The sequence below is a fragment of the Corvus hawaiiensis genome, chromosome 1 (assembly GCF_020740725.1).
Source record: "Corvus hawaiiensis isolate bCorHaw1 chromosome 1, bCorHaw1.pri.cur, whole genome shotgun sequence".
NCBI classification, from domain to species: Eukaryota; Metazoa; Chordata; class Aves; order Passeriformes; family Corvidae; genus Corvus; species Corvus hawaiiensis.
The window spans coordinates 49,307,911-49,328,396 of record NC_063213.1 but is presented as its reverse complement, the minus strand read 5'-3'; the positions used below and the strand labels follow the sequence as shown (position 1 = coordinate 49,328,396).

At 39.5% G+C, this 20,486-nt stretch overlaps 1 protein-coding gene across 5 annotated transcripts; it reads right to left on the bottom strand.

The window, feature by feature from the left end:
- Positions 1-684: 684 nt before the first annotated feature.
- TMEM196 (transmembrane protein 196) lies at positions 685-20,095 on the bottom strand. 5 transcript variants are annotated; one of them, XM_048303880.1, is made up of 5 exons: positions 19,752-20,095; positions 7,842-7,898; positions 5,775-6,029; positions 3,809-3,882; positions 1,399-1,511 (listed from the first exon to the last, which is right to left on the bottom strand). In XM_048303880.1, the coding sequence occupies exons 1-5, from the start codon at positions 19,914-19,916 to the stop codon at positions 1,505-1,507; spliced, it is 558 nt and encodes a 185-aa protein (XP_048159837.1). In that variant the 5' UTR covers positions 19,917-20,095; the 3' UTR covers positions 1,399-1,504. The 5 variants fall into 5 exon arrangements, with proteins under 5 accessions (XP_048159855.1, XP_048159872.1, XP_048159837.1 ...); XM_048303889.1 differs by having other exon boundaries at positions 19,758-20,095; XM_048303908.1 differs by having other exon boundaries at positions 19,770-20,095.
- Positions 20,096-20,486: the final 391 nt, after the last annotated feature.

Sequence of the window (20,486 nt, the reverse complement as noted above, 5' to 3'; positions counted from 1 at the left end):
AACTAATTAGCATGGAGTTTAAGTGAGAGACTTAAATTGCAGAGAAGATATTCTCCATGTTGTAATTAGATAGGAAACTCCCTTATGGAATTCAGGAATTCTAAGACAGGTGATTTAAAGATTATTTTGTACCATATAGATTCACAAAACAATTTAATGTAATTTATAGCGGTTTTTAGGGCGTGGTTTGAACAGTAGTAAGGTTCTATTCATTCCTGTCTGGGAATATGGGTATGAATTACCAAATGCTGCCAGTCATCATTGATGCTCACATCTGAAACTTATGTTGCTGTGCTGGGCAATACTGCAAAGTCATAGACTCACTATGTAACATATGAGTGATTTTATACGAATATTTTATATTAATATTATGCTGTAATTGTTCTTTTACAGATCATACCTTCCATTTTTCACGGCTATACAAACCACTAGGTTCTACAATAAAGTTTGGGGTCAGTTAAAGCTGCTACCTTAACATACCTGCAAACTTTATTGTGGGTGTGGAGAATTGCCAGTAACTTCTGACCTTGACCATGATTCTGTTCAGCCTTCATTTTTCTCCTTTCTGAGCTTGATTCACTGTTTTGGAAACTTTTCAATATATTGTGCTAAACTGCAAGCATGACAGTTCAGCTTTGCGAGATCTTTCTAACAACAAAAAAACCCAAAAATCTCTCTTAAATCTCTGGTTTAGATTTCATTTTATTTGTCATCTTTTATGAACAAATTACGAAATATACTTCATTCACAAATTGGAAATATTTACAATTTCTTTACAACAAGGCATTATTGAGGTTTTGATTTATGGCATTCTTAGAGCATTCTGTCTTTCAAAACAAAGACATTGGTGTTGTTTTCAGCACACTGTTCATTTACACTCTGGATGTGAAATAGGAGCTTTTTGGAAGAGGAGTTTGCACTCTCTTTTGATATGATCTACTGAGAAAACTGAGGCAGGATGCATTCAAAATGTGAGGAGAGGGACTGTGCAGATGTGTTGCTGTACCATGCCATGATCTGAAGCCATTGTATTACACCAGATGCTGCTAAGTGAAGAGGAGAAAAAGATTCCCCTGAGCCATTCTTCCTCTGCCTTCTCCTTTGAGTGGGCTAAACGCAGTTCAGTTTAATTTTTTTCTGATTTTCGAGTCTTCATGAGAATAAGAGTCTTGAGAAGTCTATTTCAAATACTATCACAATTCAGAAAGATTATTCAGACAAGAAACTGAGAGTAGCCGGGAAGTGAATAAATATTGTATATCCGCAAAATGTTTAGGAGACAAATTTTGAACATGGTTCTAAAAGGGAATTGCAACTGTGCTGGTCTGCAGTTGTGACATTTGAGCCATAAAAGCTAAGATAGTTTCATTTTTTAATTTCTTGGAGTCTATTTTTTTCCTGAAGAAAATTCTAAAACCACTTCCTTCCATGGAACTTTTAAAAATTTCTTAATATACACCTCCATTATAAATCAGATGTGGGCCACCATTGCTTAGGTTGTCTGTCATTTCCTAGAACAAGAATAGAAAACATTAATTAAAATTAAAATTACTGTAAGGTGTTCAAAATTCAGTTATCTAAGGTTGTGATGAAATTTGAACAAACTCTGAATTTCAAACATTCAGAAACACTTTACATTTTTATTTAGCTTAATAAATCTCATGATAAAAAAAAATTAGATTTCTTCCTACATAAATTAAGTACATTTGAAAGCTGATAGACTCATTGATAGTGATTGAGTTGGACATTACACTCAGACCACACATACAGCATTGATGGCATCTGTACAAGTTTGTGATGTTGTCCTTTGAATCGCATCAACTCAAGCTTGTGTGCTGATCTACAAAAGAACGAAATGGTGAAGTCTCTGTTGCCATTCAAACCTCTATCTGTGCTGACATGCTACAAACAGATGCCATTCAATGCTTGCTGAAATAGACATTTGGGAAGTAGATCTACATCCAAACAGGATCTAAGGTTTTTAACTGTTTGTTTTCCCTTGGGATGGGACTGATTTTAGTTTTCCCTTAATATGCCAGTCGACACTTTTTAGCAGTTTGGGGATTGCTTCTCCAGTGGCAGGTGAGTCATCCCAGAGTAAGCTGACCGGCTCATGAGTCAGAATCATAAAGCACCTAAACCAAGATTTATTCGGAGATAGATTTTCTAATTCTCAAATTGAAATCCAAACAATACCCCCTTAGCAGCTGTCTAAGCATAGACATGGCTACATTAATTAAACAGTTCCCTGATCTTCAAGGCTGCAAAGCCACACTGAGTTTATGGTCAGAACTAACTTATTCTGAGCAGTCCCAGGCCTGTGTCATACCTAATTGAATCTGGATGCAGAAATAAGTGATCTGCTGCTTATGTCCAATGACAAGAGAACATTCAGCTATGGCAAGAGGAATGGGTACAGGTAAAAATGCAGCTTGGGGTATTTCTAAAATTCTGGTAGATGAGGTGGAGGTGCCAGTGTTGGACTAGTTCTAAAATAGTTGCATGATGACCAGAGGCTCTTCTCTGCATGGAAAGATTAAATTCATCTCTTCTTCCTCCTAGGTACACTTGGAGAAAATGTGGAATAAAAGGGATTTGTTTGTCTCCCTTCCTGCAGAAGCTTCTGTAAAAAAAGTGAAGCAAGATTCATTGGGCTAGACAGAGAGAGAGAGAAAAAGACAGAAAGAAAGAGCCCGACTCCATAGCATAGTAGCTGAGATTCATGGTAAAGAGAAGAAAATTATACAACCTGGTCTTTATTACTAGTCTTACTCTGTCTCTCTCTTATTTTAATCCACAATATTTGGCAAGCAGAGACCAGAACTCAGAGTAACATAAAGTTAAAAAGCACTGATGCCTCCTTTCTCAGGTGTTCCTAGCTACATTCTAAAGTAAATCACAGGACTTAATCATTCCCTCCACAGTTTTTGAAAGAAGGGACGTTATATTCTTCTCTACAGTGTAAGCTTAGGGTCATCAAACCAAGTAGCCTTGCCAATTAATACTCCTGAATCAAGCATAAGCTTCAGAGAAAATCAGGCGTGAAACTAATTTTGAGTATTTTCTACCACCCAGGTCTCCATTTGCAGATGATGGTGTTGGATGTTTTGGTATTATACCTTATTCTTCTTACAGATTGAAGAGGAACATGCATGCCTAACACTGGACTACGGATCCCAGTTTGGGGTTGTCTGTTCTGAAACAAGGCACTGTAATATCCTTATTTGTGGGTGCCTAAAGCCTTTTTTGGATCTACACTGAAGATACATGTCAGCTGGGAAAGGGACCAAGAATACCAAAGCCATTTAATAGCAGCTATCAGTCAACCATATTTTGATAGTAATGATCTGTCAGAAGGCTACTCATGAGTTTCCTTTTGTCAGCTTCATCACTTGAATCATCCGCAGACATCAGCTATTAAAATATCATCATAATTTCAGAAATATATCAAAACCCATTTATTTTCCCCAATATTTCTATTTAAAAAAAATAATTAAAAAAAAAAGTTGCTGAATTCAGGGAATGAAGGAGCACAGAGATTAGAAGCAGAGTGAATCAATGGTGGCTACATCCAAATAAGAGTATTTGGATGCCTATAACTAGGGTGATTATTTTAAATACTCAACTTACTTCCAGATTGCAGCATTCACCACGTAGAGTTATGTCACTACCTGGAAGCACCATTCCTGCCTCAGAGTGACATCACAGCATCAGCCAACTTTGATTAGCTGAAACTATGACTTCCTCGTAGAGGTGGCCCTTCCTGAAGTGACATAACAACATGGTAGCTCCCTAGTGTTCAGCGTACCTTGGAGGTAACTCTGGTGTCGGGGGAATCACCGGACAGCTGGGCAGGTCGGTTATTTCAATACCCCTCAATCTCTAATATAAATATAACAATTATACAATAAATATAGCACAAACAAATGCACATGCAGTACATGTCTATATTACTGTATATCAGTATAAATATACAATATAGTCTTATATATAAAACACTTTCAAGCTATTTTCTAAATTAGGGTCTAATTTAATGTAAGTTTTAAGTAGACTTCATTATTTTTAGGGGCATGCTGTGAGCTAGTGTACTCAGCCCTGCCATCAGCAGGCACTCTATGGGTCTAAGAAGTCCCGAGTGAGGCCAAGTGTACGTGGATACTTGACCCTACAGCAGACACGTGGGAAGTCTGCCATCGATGGGGCACATCCCACATCCACTGAGCGTGTGCAATAGGGTAGCTCTGCACATGCATCATAGCCCAAGATACGTGGACACCTGGCAGTCCTTGCTGCTCAGTGTCAAAAAGCTCAGTAGGTCAACAGGCCAGGAAGGTAGGCAATGAACTACTGCTACACATGGTCATCTTCACCCCAAACTGATTGGGTTGGCAGGTTTTTTTTTATTTTGAAAGGTTTTTCTTTCCAAGCCATTTCTTCTTCCTTTCCCTCTCTTCTTTTCTCCCATCTTTGTCCTTGTTGAGGCAAGAATCTCTCTGAAAGCCAAGATCTAGCCTTCCATCAGCAAGACCATCATACTTGCCTAATAGCTCATCAGAATTCTTCTTCATTTTAAAATGAGATGGAGAAATGTATCTCTTCTGTTGATTTTATCACCCTGCTTTATGTTGCTGTTGTAACCTCTACTATTGAACTTTTTAAAACATGTTTAAATCATCATCTTTTTAAAATGTTTCAAACATCCTCTTTTTAAAACATGTTTCAAACATCTAAGATTAATTCAGTGTATTTTTCTACTTGGAGTCTCATCTCAGTTAAGAAACCAAAGAATAGTGATGAGTCATTTTAACTGCTATATCATATTTTGTCATGGAATCTGAAAACAATTCTACAGTCTGAGCAAATTAATCGTTGCTCTGCTCCTCAGAGGTTTCAGTAGACAACAGACTCTTGAACTTAACAGTCATGAAAACTTGCATGTGAAGGTTTAGGTGGACAGTCCACTTGACTTCTGTTCTTTTTTCTGCTCATTTCTCAAATGAAAGGCATTGGATAGATACTGAGTCCAAATGCAAAGCACAGGGTTACAGCGAACACTTAACTCCTCAAATATTATTCAGATGGTTAAGTCAAGGAAGTGATCTCAAGAATTCCATTCAATCAATTGTTTTGATCCTATGTGCTCAGTTTTTGGAGCTTCAGTTTCAAGCACCTAAATATGTTCCTACACACCTTGGTAGGCTTCCTGTTAATACAGAACGGAAGTAAATGCTCAGTGCTGCTGCAAATGAGACCAGTTTCATTTAGGTGTCTAAATATGCCCTTAGATGCTTAGGTTAAATCATCTAGGTTTGTGAACTGTGGCTTTTCTGTTTAAATAACCAAATTTATATGCTGAGTACTTGGGAGAGGAAGAAATTGATTAAATCCTGGAAGCATGCAATGATGTGGTTACAGAAAGCTTTCTGTGCTTTTTTTCACAGTAAAATACATGATAATCCATATTAATAAGGCTTCCAATTATTTATGAGGTGCTATATTTAGCAGCTAAGCCCCTGAATAGCTATACAATGGAATTATGTTGAAAATGGATGTACTTCATTGAAATGGATGTACTGCAAATATACAGTACCTAAAAATAGCTCCATATAATGCAACATAATAAAGCTTACACAGAATGGCAGCATTTCATTTTCCAGAAGCTCTTTCTCATATAAAACTGAAAACTGAACACATCTCTTGCCAATTGTAAACGTTAACACATACAGTAACATTTCAGGAGAAGCAGAACAAATAAGGGAGGACACACAACTCACTTTTTCTGCCATTTCATGGGAGTGATGCAATGAATGTTCCCTTTCTGAGAACATTCGCCTTTGTTCATAGCTGGCTAGCCGACAAGTGAGCCATGAAGAAAGGGTGCAACCACCAATTCCAATGCATGCAAGAGACATGGAGGCAAGATGCAAAGAATAGAGAGCAGATGACTTCTTTGTCAGAGCACGAAGAAATTGAAAATTTAGGATTCCTCCTATTAGTCCACAGATGCAACAGGCAGAAAAAAGTATCATCTGTCAGGAGAGACAAGAGAGGTTATGTCACAGTGATATTTTTCAGAGATGGATTCATGCTTATAAAATATGAGACTAACCATTGTTCAATTCTTTGATAGCATCATTGACTGCAAAACACTGCACAGACACTTATTTAACTCTCTTATCTCCCACATTGCTCCCAGGGAATACATTACCTTCTGGTATACTAGAGTTAAGATTGATGTTGCATGTAAGGACAAGTTGGGTAAAATGAGTAGGTAAAACTAAAACCTATTCAATGGAAGGACTGCTAGGACACAAATGTGATTTCCAGCTGTTCATGCAGAACAGTAACATGACAGAATGTGTCGTAATTTTCTATTGTGCAGTTTATCACTCCTGCCTCAGGAGTGAATGCCTCATGTATTTGTAGCGAATCTCTCTTGCTTTGTGTGCCATCTGACTCTGCCTCCTGCTCAATTATAATTTATTCAGTCAGACAGCAGATTGGAGGTTTTCTGCAGCTTTTGCGGGGTTTTTGAAAGTGTTCAAGGTGAATGTGCTGGTCAAAGAAGCAAAAGAAACAACAAAGAAATCTGTGATGCTGCTTTACAGAAGGTCAGTTCGGTGACTATATGGTTGGTTGGTTTGCTTGATTTTAACTTGACTAAAATGTTCCTGGGAATTTTAGAAGGCTGTGAAACAGGCTGAAATCAATGAGAAATATTTAAGGACCTCCTATTGCTTTTAACTGCAAAGATGTTATGCTGGTTCAGGATGTGCTTTAATCACAAATGACTCAGAAGCAAAAGACCTTATTATGGGGACAGTGCTAAATGATTGTCTTATTCACTTCCCTTGATACTGCTGCCCTGTCAGATGATGATCTAGATGGGCTTTTGATGTTTCTCGATACAGCCTTGTATATGTACTTATCTACTCTGGTGGCAAAAACTTATAGAGTCTTACAGACTACTTCTGTACACAACTGGGATGAGAATTTCATCAGGAATGTTGCACTGAGGATGTATATTGCAGTCCACTGGCAAGTGACTATTCCATGAGACCTCCGGAACAGATGGCTTTTAGAAACTGGTTATGGTACACATTGTAAGAAATGGAACTGTCATTTTAACAGAGTTTAGGAAAACTCATTGATATTAAAAAGTAATCAGAGAGAACTCTTGGTTCCCATCACACTTATACTGGTTTTATGTGACTTCCATCTGTATGTGGCAGAATAATCAAGCTGACGGCAAATTAGGACTAGCATTATCACTTACAATAGGATCATGTCTTTAACGCAAAGTTCTGCTGTGACTTGTTGAGTAATAACACCATTTTTCTACAGTCAGAAAATGACTGTATCCAAAGAGACATCTTCCATCATTTTAAAACTTACTTACACGTGTTTCAGATTGCTAAACAAACTTATTAAAACCCTTAACAGCTATGATATCTAGAAACAAACTTGGTCAGCAGCCTTATTGAGATGGCAGCCCAGTGTTGTGTTTTTGAAGGAGAGAAGATACATTCCAGTGACATTACTGAGAAGCATTTATTGACTTGGCATAAATCTATGTGAAGTGGTTTCCCATCAAAGTTTATCCAGACACGGATAAATAGGGATGTATGGCTTAAATAGCATGACCTTCTTGGGCCATTTCAGAACTGCCTTGTTTTTATGATTATTCCAAAGTGCTGATTTCTTTTTCTGGATTGCTGACTCGCAATTTTTCTAACTGTTTATCAAAAACACTTGATACAGAAAGCCCCCAGTAAAGAGTTCAAATTAGATAAATAAGCCTTTCAAATACTTTATGTTATAGATGCAGTGGAAAAACTTACAACAAGTCCAGATTTTTTTTTGGCGCACAATATTCCACATATGCCACAAAGCAAGAACTGCAAAAAACAAAAAAAACAAACAATTACTTCATCATTTAAGGTATGAAGTTCAAATCCCACTGTGTTGCCGTGGTGGTGACCACAGTTTAGGCAATGGTTACATTTGTCAGCATTTTTGCCACAAACCTTATGTTTCAGGAGGTTATAACTCAACCATAAACACTCTTATCTGATAAGAAACTGGAATGAGAAGTCAGAGTGACCATGATAACTCATGAGAAAAGAAAGAAAATCTGAATTTTAAGCTGCTTAGGTAAACAAGGTGGAAAAAAATCCCCCATGTTGCAAGGATAAAAATGCCTTTTTACTGTTTTTCTCTCAGAAAAGTTTAGCAAGGTACTAGTCAGTGATCCAAATCATCTACTTCTAAGCATAGCATAGGGACTTAATGCCCTGATCCTACCATCTGAGCCACTGAAGAATTACATATGGATCTTTTTCTTCAGGACAGTGGAACTCTGGGCAAGAATGTAATTCAGTCATGTCTGTGGGTGCAGGTGTAAATATGAGTACATCTGTTGGTGTGCCTACTCTGGGCATGCAGAAAGATCTGTTTCAAACTCTTGATAGATGAATTTGCAAGAGATAGCGTGAAGGTATCTATACTTTTTTTAAAGTCATTCCATCACACGAACTGATCTGCCAATTGCAGCATCAAGCATCAGGCAAAAATTAATTAACAAAACCGGACAAAAACGCCTACCAGCTGATAAAAATAGATGGTAATGCTTAATAGTGACCTCTGTCAAAGACCAGTGATGTCCTCTGATGTCTTTTTCCTCCTACAGAAAAGTTTAACGAGGAAAACAATGAATAGTCCCCAAGGAAGCAGTCATGGTAGGAACTACAGTAGTTGTATGAAAGCAATAAGTCCTTCTCCAGGTGTTAGCAATACTGTCAAAAGATTTCCTTGATACCTCATAAACTCCTTTGTTAAGAAATCTGTGCTATTTATTTCAATAAAACAAACCCTACATCCCTATTGGGAAGTAATTTTATAGTTTTAAAACTGGATTTTTCCATATCCTTTTTCCTTTGAGATGGTATTTCTAGCAAAAGGCTCTGCTTGACCCTGATTTGGAATTAAATCACAAACCAGACCTGGCTGTTACAGAAGAAATTAAAAAAACCCAAACAAATGAAAAAACTGAGAGTTTCTATACAGCATTCAGGGTCTGTGTAATATATTGCAGGTACTTGTTATTCACACTCTAAAATTTTGGAACTTCACTATTTCAGTTGAGGAGTTGCTTTAACTCATAGTTTATCTCCCTCTAACTAAAGCAGTTCATGTGTATAAATATAAACCTTGAGGTATCCTTCTACTCTGAGTTAGACCCATGAAATCAGTTCCCCATAATGAATGTGGATAAATTTTGTATATTATTTACCTTCACACTAAGCATGGGATGTGAATTTAATACTACTCTGATTATGGAGAGGGCTGGGTCATGTAGACCATGGTGCTGAATGGCTCAGGACACACCAGAACACACAACTGGTAATTGCTACTAGAACCCACTGACTGAAATAACGATAAAACAAAACAAATCACCAGGGGCAATGCTCCCTCTGCACCTTTCCCACACACAGAGAAGATTTCAGCTCATCACCTCTGCTTTATAAGTGTTCACTCAGACTTTCTGTGAAGTTTTGGGGTTTCACTCCCAGTCCTGCCATTGCAGATTGCCTTCAACTGAAGGCATGCTTCAGATTTTCACATGTAGGGTTTTGTATTCCTCAAAATGCAGAAACCGCAAATGAAATTTGTTGAAGACATCTTTGTAATTAAGTTCTATTCAGTCAGACTTGATAAACTGGATTAATAATATATTTTCTCTCTGTAGTGATTGAATAGGATTGAAAGGAAATTTTTGTATATAGAAAAATTAATTAGTGTTGGAAGATACCATCATAGATAGTTTTAACTTGTTAACTAGTTTAAAAAACTGTGGGTTTGATAATTTACCTTCAAAGCTGAAAGAGTATGAAAGAGGTCACCCATTTTTTCAGGAATGCTTTAATTCTGCTCCAGTTTGAGTCAATGAAGCTAATCTATGAGCCCTAAGGTACCACCTTCTCAAAACAAGGGGTGACTATTCCATTTAAAGTATCTGATTACCTGGAGTAAAGATCTGGATGCAGTAGTTAAATGCACATTAAGTTTGCTAATGATATCCATTAGGATATACTATACTAGGAGATATCGTGGGCTCTGTTAAGCGTAGAGAGGCCTTACAGAGAGATGTGAATAGACCTGAGAGCTGGGCAATCACCAACCACATGAAATTTAACAAGAGCAAGTGCCGTATTCTGCACCTAGGACAGCATAATCCTGGTTATACATAAGTATTGGGGATCAAGACATTGGAAAGCAGCCATATGGAAAGCGATCTGGGGTCTGGCTTGATGCTAAGCTGAATGTGAATCAACAGTACCCTAGCAGCAAAAAAGGCCAGCCATGTCGTGGGGTACATCAAGAACAGCATCACCAGCTGGTCGAGGGAAGTGATTGTCCTGCTCTATTCTGCTCTGGTGCAGCCCCATGATGAGTGCTGTGTGCTGGGTTGGAGGCCTCAGTATAAGAAAAGCATGAAACTATTGGAATTTGTCCAGAGGAGGATGACCAAGATGGTGAAAGGCCTCAAGGGCAAGACTTACAAGGAGCAGCTGAGGTCACTTGGTTTGTTCTGCTTGAAGAAGAGAAGGCTGAGGGGTGACCTCCACACAGTCTACAGTCCTCAAGGGAGGCAGTGGAGGGAGAGGTGCTGATCTCCTCTCTTTGATGATCAATGATAGGGCACAAGGAAATGGAGTGAAGTTTCATCAGAAAGAGGTTCTTTGCTGAGAGGGTGGTCAGTCACTGGAATGGGCTCCCCAGGAAAGGGATCATGGCACCAAGTCTGTCAGAGGTCAAGGAGCACTCGTGGATGCTGCTCTTAGTCGTAAGGTTTAGTGTTAGGTAGTCCTGCAAGGAGCATGGAGTTGGACTTGGCAATCTTTATGCGTCCCTTCCAACTTGAAAAATTCTATGATTTTATGATAATATTGTATTGTGACATGTATACTCTGTATGTATTGTCTGTCTTCACATCTACAGTATTTATACATATAGGCAAGGAATAACATATTCCATAGTTAAAGAACTAAAAGAGTTCTTTGTATTCTGACTCAGAGGAATTGGATATTCATGCTTCCTCCACATTCTTCTGTTTAATCTTGAGGTCATGCTGAAGTTTTATAATCTGTATGGCTATGAGATAAACAAGTTGTGAAACCGAATGCACTCAAGTGCCTGAATATGTTAAAAACCTTGGAAGAAAAGCATTCGGGCAGTAGCAAAGGATTAATGTTACATAGGTTGAGGGTTTTTTAATATGACAATGCATTGCATTAATAGAGAAAAGGCTTGCCCAAAACCCAGTATAGTTATTTATTTATGTCAGCAGGCATTTTGCAATTAAAACCAATGGATGACTTTGAGCCACAGGGTCAGGCAATTATACCTCATGCAAAGCTTTGAATATTATGAACCAAGTTTACCACTTTCTTCTAAGGCTGATTCACTGGAAACAGTGGAAACCTGCTGTATGAAGCGAGTATTAGTAATACTTGTGGCTCAGGAACACTGCTCATGTAGTTTCTTTAGCTAAGCTTCTCAATGTGGAGACTTCTAGATTTCAGTAGGACATTATGTGGTTAACTCTGTTCTCTGCTTTTTGATAGCATAGAGACGATTTTTTTCTTTTTTTGGTGGTGCTATAGGAATTTCCTGTAGAATTTTTGATGTCTCAGTGTTGTGATCAGCAGTAGTGAAAACTGGATGGGAAAAGCTACACTAGCTCTTTGTACCAGAAAAAGGATGCAGTAAAAATGAGATTGAAAGTGTCTTTAACTTAGAATCTTCTATTTTATAGTACTGCCAACTGGAATACAGCCATCAGAGGTTCTGTTGTCTTGACACTCTCTCTGTTCTTGGCTATCCTGAAAGACTTCATGTCAATATGTCAGAACAGTAAAACTTGGTTTGTAAATGTTGAGCTACTCTGGACTACAGTTTACCCTTGACTAACTAATACTGTCATGGTGAGGACTTGCTCCTTTCTACTTGATCATTGATTATCCTTACCAATTTTTTCTAACCAATCTCATGGACTCTTTAAATACAGTTATATTTTCTAACCATGTCAGTCTTGAGGTAGGTTAGACAAAGAGACTTCTACTGAGAATACAGTAAATCAGGAGTGGAAAAGGAATATATTACTGAAGATAAGCTCCTTGTAAAGAATGGTCAGTTGTTGAAGTGTTCACAGCTCATGCAGAGAATAAGGCTAAAACATTTCAGTAAGGATAAGCTAAGCTAATAAGCCCTACAAAATGCCCTGGAAGCCAGAGAGGGAATTTCAGCTGGAACTTTTTTAAACAGATGTCTCATAGTTGGGCTTCCATTTTAATTATGATTCATAAAAAAAAAAAAATAATAAAATGCTAAAAGACCCAAAGACTCACTTAAAAACCTACAAGATCAACAATTACACTCAGTCCCTATTGATTATAGGGTTACTTTTGGTTGCAGACTTATTCACACCTCCTATACATACATGATGCTTTGTGTCAAGACTAGCAGAGAAGTCATGTATTGAAACTGTTGGCACAAGTCCAGAGCAGGGCCAAAAAGTTGTTAAGAGGGCAGGAGCACCTCCCCTAAGAAGGCAGGCAGAGCAAGTTTGGGCTGTTCTGCCTGAAGAAGAGAAGGTTCAGAGATTCACAGATTGACAGAATATTCTGAGTTGGAAGGGACCCACAAGGATCATTGGGTTTGCATGGAGACCTCATAGCAACCTTGCAGTATCTGGGAGACTTCATCAGGAACTGTAGTTATAGGACAAGGAGTAATGAGGTAACTGGAAGAGGGGAAATTTAGACTAGATGTTAGGAAGAGATTCATTACTGCGAGGGTGATGAGGCACTGGAACAGGTTGCCCAGAGAGGCTTTGGATGACCCAACCATCGCAATGTTCAAGGCCAGGTTATACAAGGCCTTAAGCAACCAGGTCTAGTAGTAGGAGGGATCCCTGCCTATAGCAGGGACAGCTGGGACTAGATGATCTTTAAGGTCCCTTCCAAGCCTTAAGCAACCAGGTCTAGTAGGAGGTGTCCCTGCCTATGGCAGAAACAGTTGAAACTAGATGATCTTTAAAGTCCCTTCCAACCCTTACTGTATGATTCTGTGATTCTATGAGTTTATGAGACTGTATCATCAAGTAATAGACAGGGGCATAACCCCTCTTGGGTGAATGGTAAAAAATCCAAAGAAAGATACTACAAAAGCACAAAAGCTACTTAGAAACCAAGTGCCTCAATCCCACTTTCAGCAATGATTCACCATGGACCCACCAAAGTCAGAGTCGCTCTGACAGCACCAGTGTGATTGCAAGGTCAGGTAGTAGTGTCTGTTTGTCTGTGGAGGTTTTGCCATTCACACTGCAGCGGTACCTGCTAATGTTCTATATGCATATTGGAAAACCTCTCCTTTTGTCTGTTGAACTTTGAACAAAAACCCCAAAGACCTCCCAGAAAAGTGGAACGTTTATTTTGAGACTGCTTTAATTTACTTTATATTGAATATTGCCTTGAAACAAAACCTCAGATCAAAAACCCCATAAATTTTGGTACGAAGGCCAAAATCTCAATTTATATTCAAGTTCTGTGGTTTGGATCCATCCCTATTTCATATTTTCTGTAACAAAAGACTTGGCTTCTTTCACTTTCTTCTGGAAAATGGGTACTTTCTCCCTGGTAGTCTGAAAAAAAGATTCAGTTTTAGTTAATCTGCAGGAAGCCAAAGATTTGTTTCTTTCCACCATGCAGAAGAAAAGGAGCTATTTTTATTTTATATCTTGAAGCTAAGAAACCTTTCTGTCTTATGTTTTGAAAAGGCAAAAGCAATGGTGAGTGTAATTCCCTTGAAAAAATGAAAATGGCACATAGAAAAATTTCCTGGACACAGGGTGAACAAAATAGTAGAGAAAACCTGTTGAATATAAGGACACCTTGATCCCTAGTCATTGTTCATGACAAAAAAGACAGCTAAACTGTATACACTCTATGGAAAGTCCTCCACCATTCCGGGTCATCCATATGTATCTCATGAAACAGAGGAAGGGAAGGTATTCCAAAATGGAATATAACACAGTGAAAATGCATCATATCTATTCAATGTATCATACCTATTCAAATGACACTCTACTTGGAAGACTAAACCATCAAGACAGAATTAACAGGTTCCCTTTTATCTACCCTTGTCAGGTAGTAAACTAGAAAAATCTGTGTTTTACACTAAAGCTGCATAACCATGTGACTTCCAGGAGAAAAATCAGGAATTTGAATTTAATGATGTAAAGAAAGAAAGATTCTATTTAATAATGTTGTTTCAACTCCATCCAAATGAGAAAAAAGCTGAAATCCCTAATGGATGAACTAAGCAGAAGAGATATCTCTAATTGTAATCCTTCTCCTAAGCAGTATTTCAGAACAAGGACTAAATTTTCTTAGCGCAGGCATAAAGGGCACAGAATCTACTCATGAAAACAAAGACATCAAACTAAATAAAAATTACAACAGGCCAGAAAATCAAGCTTAGGTACTAGGTTTGCCCATTACCTCCACAGAGAAACACAATAATCTTTGCAAAAGGGGGATGGAAACTTCTAATGACGTCCCATGCAAGTGGTTGTGGGGACAGGAATGTCTAGCTGGCAGAAAGTCATCCAGACACAGAACAAGAAGCAACAGCATTTCTACAACCCAACCTTGTGTTCCACCAAATCTGTCATGCTGAGAGGGGAGGCTCTGTTATAACTGAGGCATGGTGTTAAAGCATGTCTAATCTGAGCCAATACCTTGTCTGGCAGTGTGCTATTGGGTCTTATCAGATCAGGTGCTGCTACACTTCCCACTGATTCAAGCCATATGCCAGCAGTTAAAACTCCATCCCAGTCCCTGTGATTAGTGTTTCCACTCGTCTTGTTACAGACCTGCAGAGACGCTTTAAAAATGGGAATTGGTTTTTAGAAACAATCAAGGAAATTTAGAAGTGTGTTTCTGAATCTGAATCTGAAAGTTTACCTAATGTCCATGATTCGAAAAACCTCCACCCATCTCTAAAAACACTTAAATTCTCAGCACAAAATAATAATATTTACTTTTTGTTTGTTTAGAGACTATCAGAATAACAAATAAGAATAGTGCTTTCTGTTTGTTTTCTACCAAGTATTTGGTTTCGAGTGTGACTGGTTACATCTCAAAAAAGTAATAAATGAAAGATTATTCCCTGCAGGTGAACTAAAGTCTTATCGTAGTAAAACATTTAAGCATATGCTTAAGTCAGTCTCTATTCAACAGAACCTCTAAATACAACCCAGGAACTAGATGGACCATCTTCCAGGTTGGTTTGTGCCTCTGGAGTCTCTGAATGACAAAGAAAACCTACTGAAAGACTTTAGCTCAATTCAGTGAATTGTCCTGGCTCCATGCAAGGCAAGGAGCTTCCACCCTTGGCATGTCCTTCCCCATCTATAGGTACAGAACTCTTTCCAGCTTCCACTGAGCTCACTGAAAGTCCTGTGATTAATTTCATCACGAGTGAGAGCCAGACAGAAATACGGTCAGTTTGATGAAAATGCAATGCATATGTTAAAATAAAGTAGGATCACATCTGCATTTTGTCTGCATGCTAAACAATAATGTGATTTTTTTAGTGCTGTTTTGAAAAAAAAAAAATAGTTTGACTGTTCTTTCCAAAGGAAACTTGGCAACAGTAAAATCTAGATGCAAAATTTAGTGGTTTAAAATTTCAGGCCACCAACATTGATTTAACAGTATAAAAAGGTTTTCTTGCTCTGAGAAAGTCCATACAGACTGACACTTGTTCTTTTCCTTCAAATTTTGGATAAAAAATTAAAGTAATTTAAATCAAATATTTCAAGTGCCAACTAGGAACAAATTTCTGTAGCCAAATGCAGATTTTTAATGAGCAAGCAGACTTCCACTGTGATAAAATCCCAAATCATGGAAACAATAATTCTGCCTCTATCTACAGACAAGCAAACAGACCACCATACAGAAAGTGCATATCTCTCAAGTAAATTCAGATATTTGCCTTTATAAGGGAGAAAATGATTACTCTTGAGGGGTATAGCCATAAATGAATCATCAGGTATCTCTCCTGCATATGAAGATAGATGACATATTTGTCTAAAGATGTGGGTTTTGTCTCTCATTCTCTCTCTCTGTGAGGGAGACTCATTTACAACAAGGATTTATTCACCACTGCAAAATAAATGAGGATTAGACCCATACACATGTATGTGTGTGTGTGAACAGCTATTCACTACCCATAGTGATGGTGATGAAACCACTATGCTCTAAATATAGATGGGGAAGTATGTGACCATTAAAAAAAATATCTGTGAATACTTTTTGGTTGACTACCAACTGATTTTTTTTTTGTTTGTGCAAAAGCCTCTGCTATGGATGCTGTCATTCTTACTATGTTATTGTTAGTGGTTCAGCATTCTCATTGGTTGAATTATTTCTATAGTATGTCATATAACTGAACTGGAATGGTGGATTTCAGAAATATCTCTCTGTTCTGGGAAACAAGGAAATATGGGAGACACTGATTATAGCCTGTAGAATAGTTTATCCCAAAACAAACGTAACAAACAGAAAGAAAATTCAGAAATCAACAACGTGTGCACTTTAGAGTATTTGGGACTGTTTTTATTGTGGCTTTGGTTTTGGTTTTGGGATTTTTTTGCAATTTAACAGCCATGGCCTATTTTAAAAAGAACAGATTGGTGATGATGTAAACTGGTTAGTTGTCTCCACATGCTCCAGATAATTTGAGAAGACGGTTACACCTTCAGTTGTTTTCTTTTGGCTACTTTTTAAACAATTTGTACTACCTTAATCCAATTCAACTCCAATGAGAACAACAGATTTGAAACTTTTTTTCCCCATTTTTATGCATTTTTTGATACAGACATTGCCTAGGCTTTCAATTTCTTCATTCTGGTGCACTCTACTTTCCCTGGCTTGCTTATACATAATGCATGGCATGCAATGATCAGGGTACTTCAGCCCATGCTTAACTTCACTTGTGTCCATAACCCTGTGGATGGAATCCACATGGTTAAAACTAGGTACGTTAGTAAATCATCTGTCTGAATGGAGGCAGTGAACAATAAGAAAACCTCTTTTAATAGAAAAGCTAATGTTTGTCAAATGCAAAGCATCATAGGGAGGCAAGCATAGAAGATAGAATGTGCAGGATTTTTAAGATGCCCAAATTTTAGGAATTCAGGTTAAGGTTTCCATGGTGATGCTATCTTCATCTACTTCCTTATGAACTTCGGTCTCTGCTGAGTTCCACCCACATAAAAGGATAGAACAGGGTCAAAGGTTTTCTGTGTATTTCCAAGTAAATTGCAACAGGAGGACTGGTGCTGTTCAACTTAAGTGTTTTGTATCTTAACATGTCAAAGAATTAGTTTTTCCTTTAATGTCCCCTTCTTTTCCTTAGTGTTCACTTCTCAAAGGAAAACCCTGACTCAAGAGTGTGAATTGGAAAAAAATAACATATTTTATGCAAGACATATCCTTTAATAGAGGCAACACGAGCTCAGTGTAAGATTCAGTGAGCAGAAAGACGGCTTATGCCACTTCTGAAGCAGGACAGTCCTTAGGATTGTCCAAATAAACCTTTGTCCAGGTGTTTAAATTTGAAACTAGTTACCCATGGCCCTAAGCATCCCTGGAGAACAGTAAATCTCTGGCTTCTTTCTTGGCCTGCCTCACCTGCTGGTCCCTTAGTCAGAAGAATGCAACCTAGCAGTTTTACCTGCTGGAGTAGTACAAAGAGAGTGGTATAATGGTGACAATTTAGACAACATATCTTCAGTCCAAGGAAAAGTAAGTCAGCCTTTAGAAACGTGTCACCCCACTCTGCACGTCACTTTGACTTCTCATTTCCTCTGCTACATGAAGCATAAGCTTCTTGCTTCCACTTTGCATTTTCTTTGAGGCCTCTCTCTGCCTATTCAACTTGCAGTTTTTTGCTCAGTTCCCAGCACTTGATGCCAGCCTCTGCTGACTCTGGTTGTGGGCATCCTTTGCCCACTTTTTACATTTGCAAACAAGTCCCTTTGGGTTACCTTCCATGCCTCTGCACTCACATATGAGAATAATTTCCTATAAACATCTGCAAAACCCCTTCATTGTCCTCTGTCTTATTCCTCTCTAAAACTCTATCTATGAACAGCTTGAAAGCAGCCAGACTGCTGGTGTGTTAATGCAACCACCTGCTATACCACTCAGTTTTGGTTTGTTGTTTCTTCATACTCGCTTACCCCCTTTTATACGGTATCTGTCTCTTACTACGATTATAAGGTCCTTGGAAGCCAACATCTAATATAACAGAATCTTAATCTATGCCTAGTACAAACTCTGGGGTAACAGAAAGCATAAAAATGAATGAGGCAGTTATGCAGGAAATGTGCATCGTCATGAAATGATATCAGCTGTGATAGCATTGTCACAAAATACAAACACTGCATAAAATACGGATCTCACTGACTGATCAAAGCTCTTTGACTTCAGTGAAACCCAGGAAATTGCCCTTTGCCATTAAATCTTCAGATAGACACATGGTTTAAAGTAATTTTTTTCTTCATCAACCATGATCAGAAACCTCCCTTTTTGAAGTGATTTTGATAATATCATTACCTGTTGGCCTGGTAATATCATTACCTGTCTGAGCTGGTCTTCACTTTCATTTCTTGCCTACCTATTCTGCAGTGCAGAATTATATGTGTGTTTATATACTGCCAAAAATATTTATCACTGTTGTCAATAATTAATAATTATTGACAGTGCGAATATTACATGAAGCACTTTGGCTGGATGAATCTATAAATTAGAGGAGGTTATGCTGGTGAATAACCAAGAGTGTTTTGCATTTATCATATTATCTGAAACAAAGCAAACAATCCTATTAGAAATACTGCTGTAATACAAGCTGGCCAAAACCAGCTTTGGACTTCAAAAATGCCCACTCATGTTTAGACTGAAAACTCTGTATTTCCTATTCTTTGTTTCATAAACATAAACAACCATTTGGAGGAAAAATCTTCCTAGAAACATGCATATCTCAAACTGGAAAAATAAGAAACATTTTTGAGAAGTAAGAAATGCTCTGTGATATGAATGTGCTACTTCTATTAACCCATTATTTGGTTTTAATTTTTTTGTTCATTTTACAAGAAGCTCAGGGTGCCCAGATCATGAGAACACCATTCTCCTTTTCCTTCCCAATGCCTCTATTTTTCCTCACTCAGCTGGTATACCCCTGACATTAATTTAAAGCACCTTTTGACAGTCTCCTCATCACGGACAGGGTTGTTCTTTTTAAAAAGCAAAACTCACAGTCAATTTAGAGACTGTAAGCTATGGCCCGGGTTCCACGCGAAGCATCGGGCTTTGCCGGGTGTGACAAGGGGCTCAGAGAAAGTTCAATTGTTCACAGCAAGACTGAAAAACGGAAAGGAGCGAGAAAGAAGGGGTCTCCCCCCGCCCAACACACACATACATCTGTCCCCGCCGTGCCTCCCCCTCTCCCCACGACTCTGCAGACCGTACCCCAAGCACATCGGAAATGGACCCGGCGACATCGGCGCAACATGCACTCGCGGGAGGGAAGGGAAGGGAAGGGAAGGGAAGAGGGGATGCCTTCGCACGGTCTGATCATCACCATAAAGAGTTAAAGAGAGAGTGAAATGGCTAACGTACACACACCCCGCTCCATACCGGAGAAGAGTCTCCCAGCTGAGGTTTATGCTCTGTGAGGACCAGGCTGAAACTGACCGCCCCCACGGCCACGCTGGACACCCCTAACCCTATCTCCAGCACGGAGAGCACCAGGAGGCTCCCGATGATCTGGCTGCTGGTGCACATCCTCCCTCGGTCATCCTTCCTTCCCGATCAGCCGGGGAAACCGCGCATCCTCCTCCTCCTCCGGCGCTCCCGCGGCCCTAAGTCGCCCCCAAACTTTTCTTCCTTCGCCGGCAGCCGGGGCGGAGCGGCGCATCCGCGGCCGGCGGGCGCTGCCGAGGGACGGCGGGGCGGCCCCGGCGCCACCGGGCCCCGCGCAGGCAGCGCCGCGCCGGCCCCGAGCGCGGCCCCGAGCGCGGCCCCGAGCGCGGCCCCGAGCGCGGCCCCGAGCGCGGCCCCGGCGCGGCGGAGCTCTCCAAGGTGCCGGGCCGGCGGTGGGTGCGCGGCTCCGCGCCCCTAAGGGCTGCGCCTCCGCCGGGAAAGTCGACCTTGTCCGCTCGCCTCCTGCGCTCTCATTGGAATGACCTCACCGGGATTTTTTCCCCCCTTCTTGTTTCTCTCCCCCTTCTCTTCCTGGGCTGGGGGGCGGGGGGTAGAGGACAGTGGCGAGCCCAGCCCGGCTATATTTATGTATGAATCTAGACCCAATGCACGGGCAAGGCGCACGGCAGCCCCGCCCCGGGGCACAAGGCA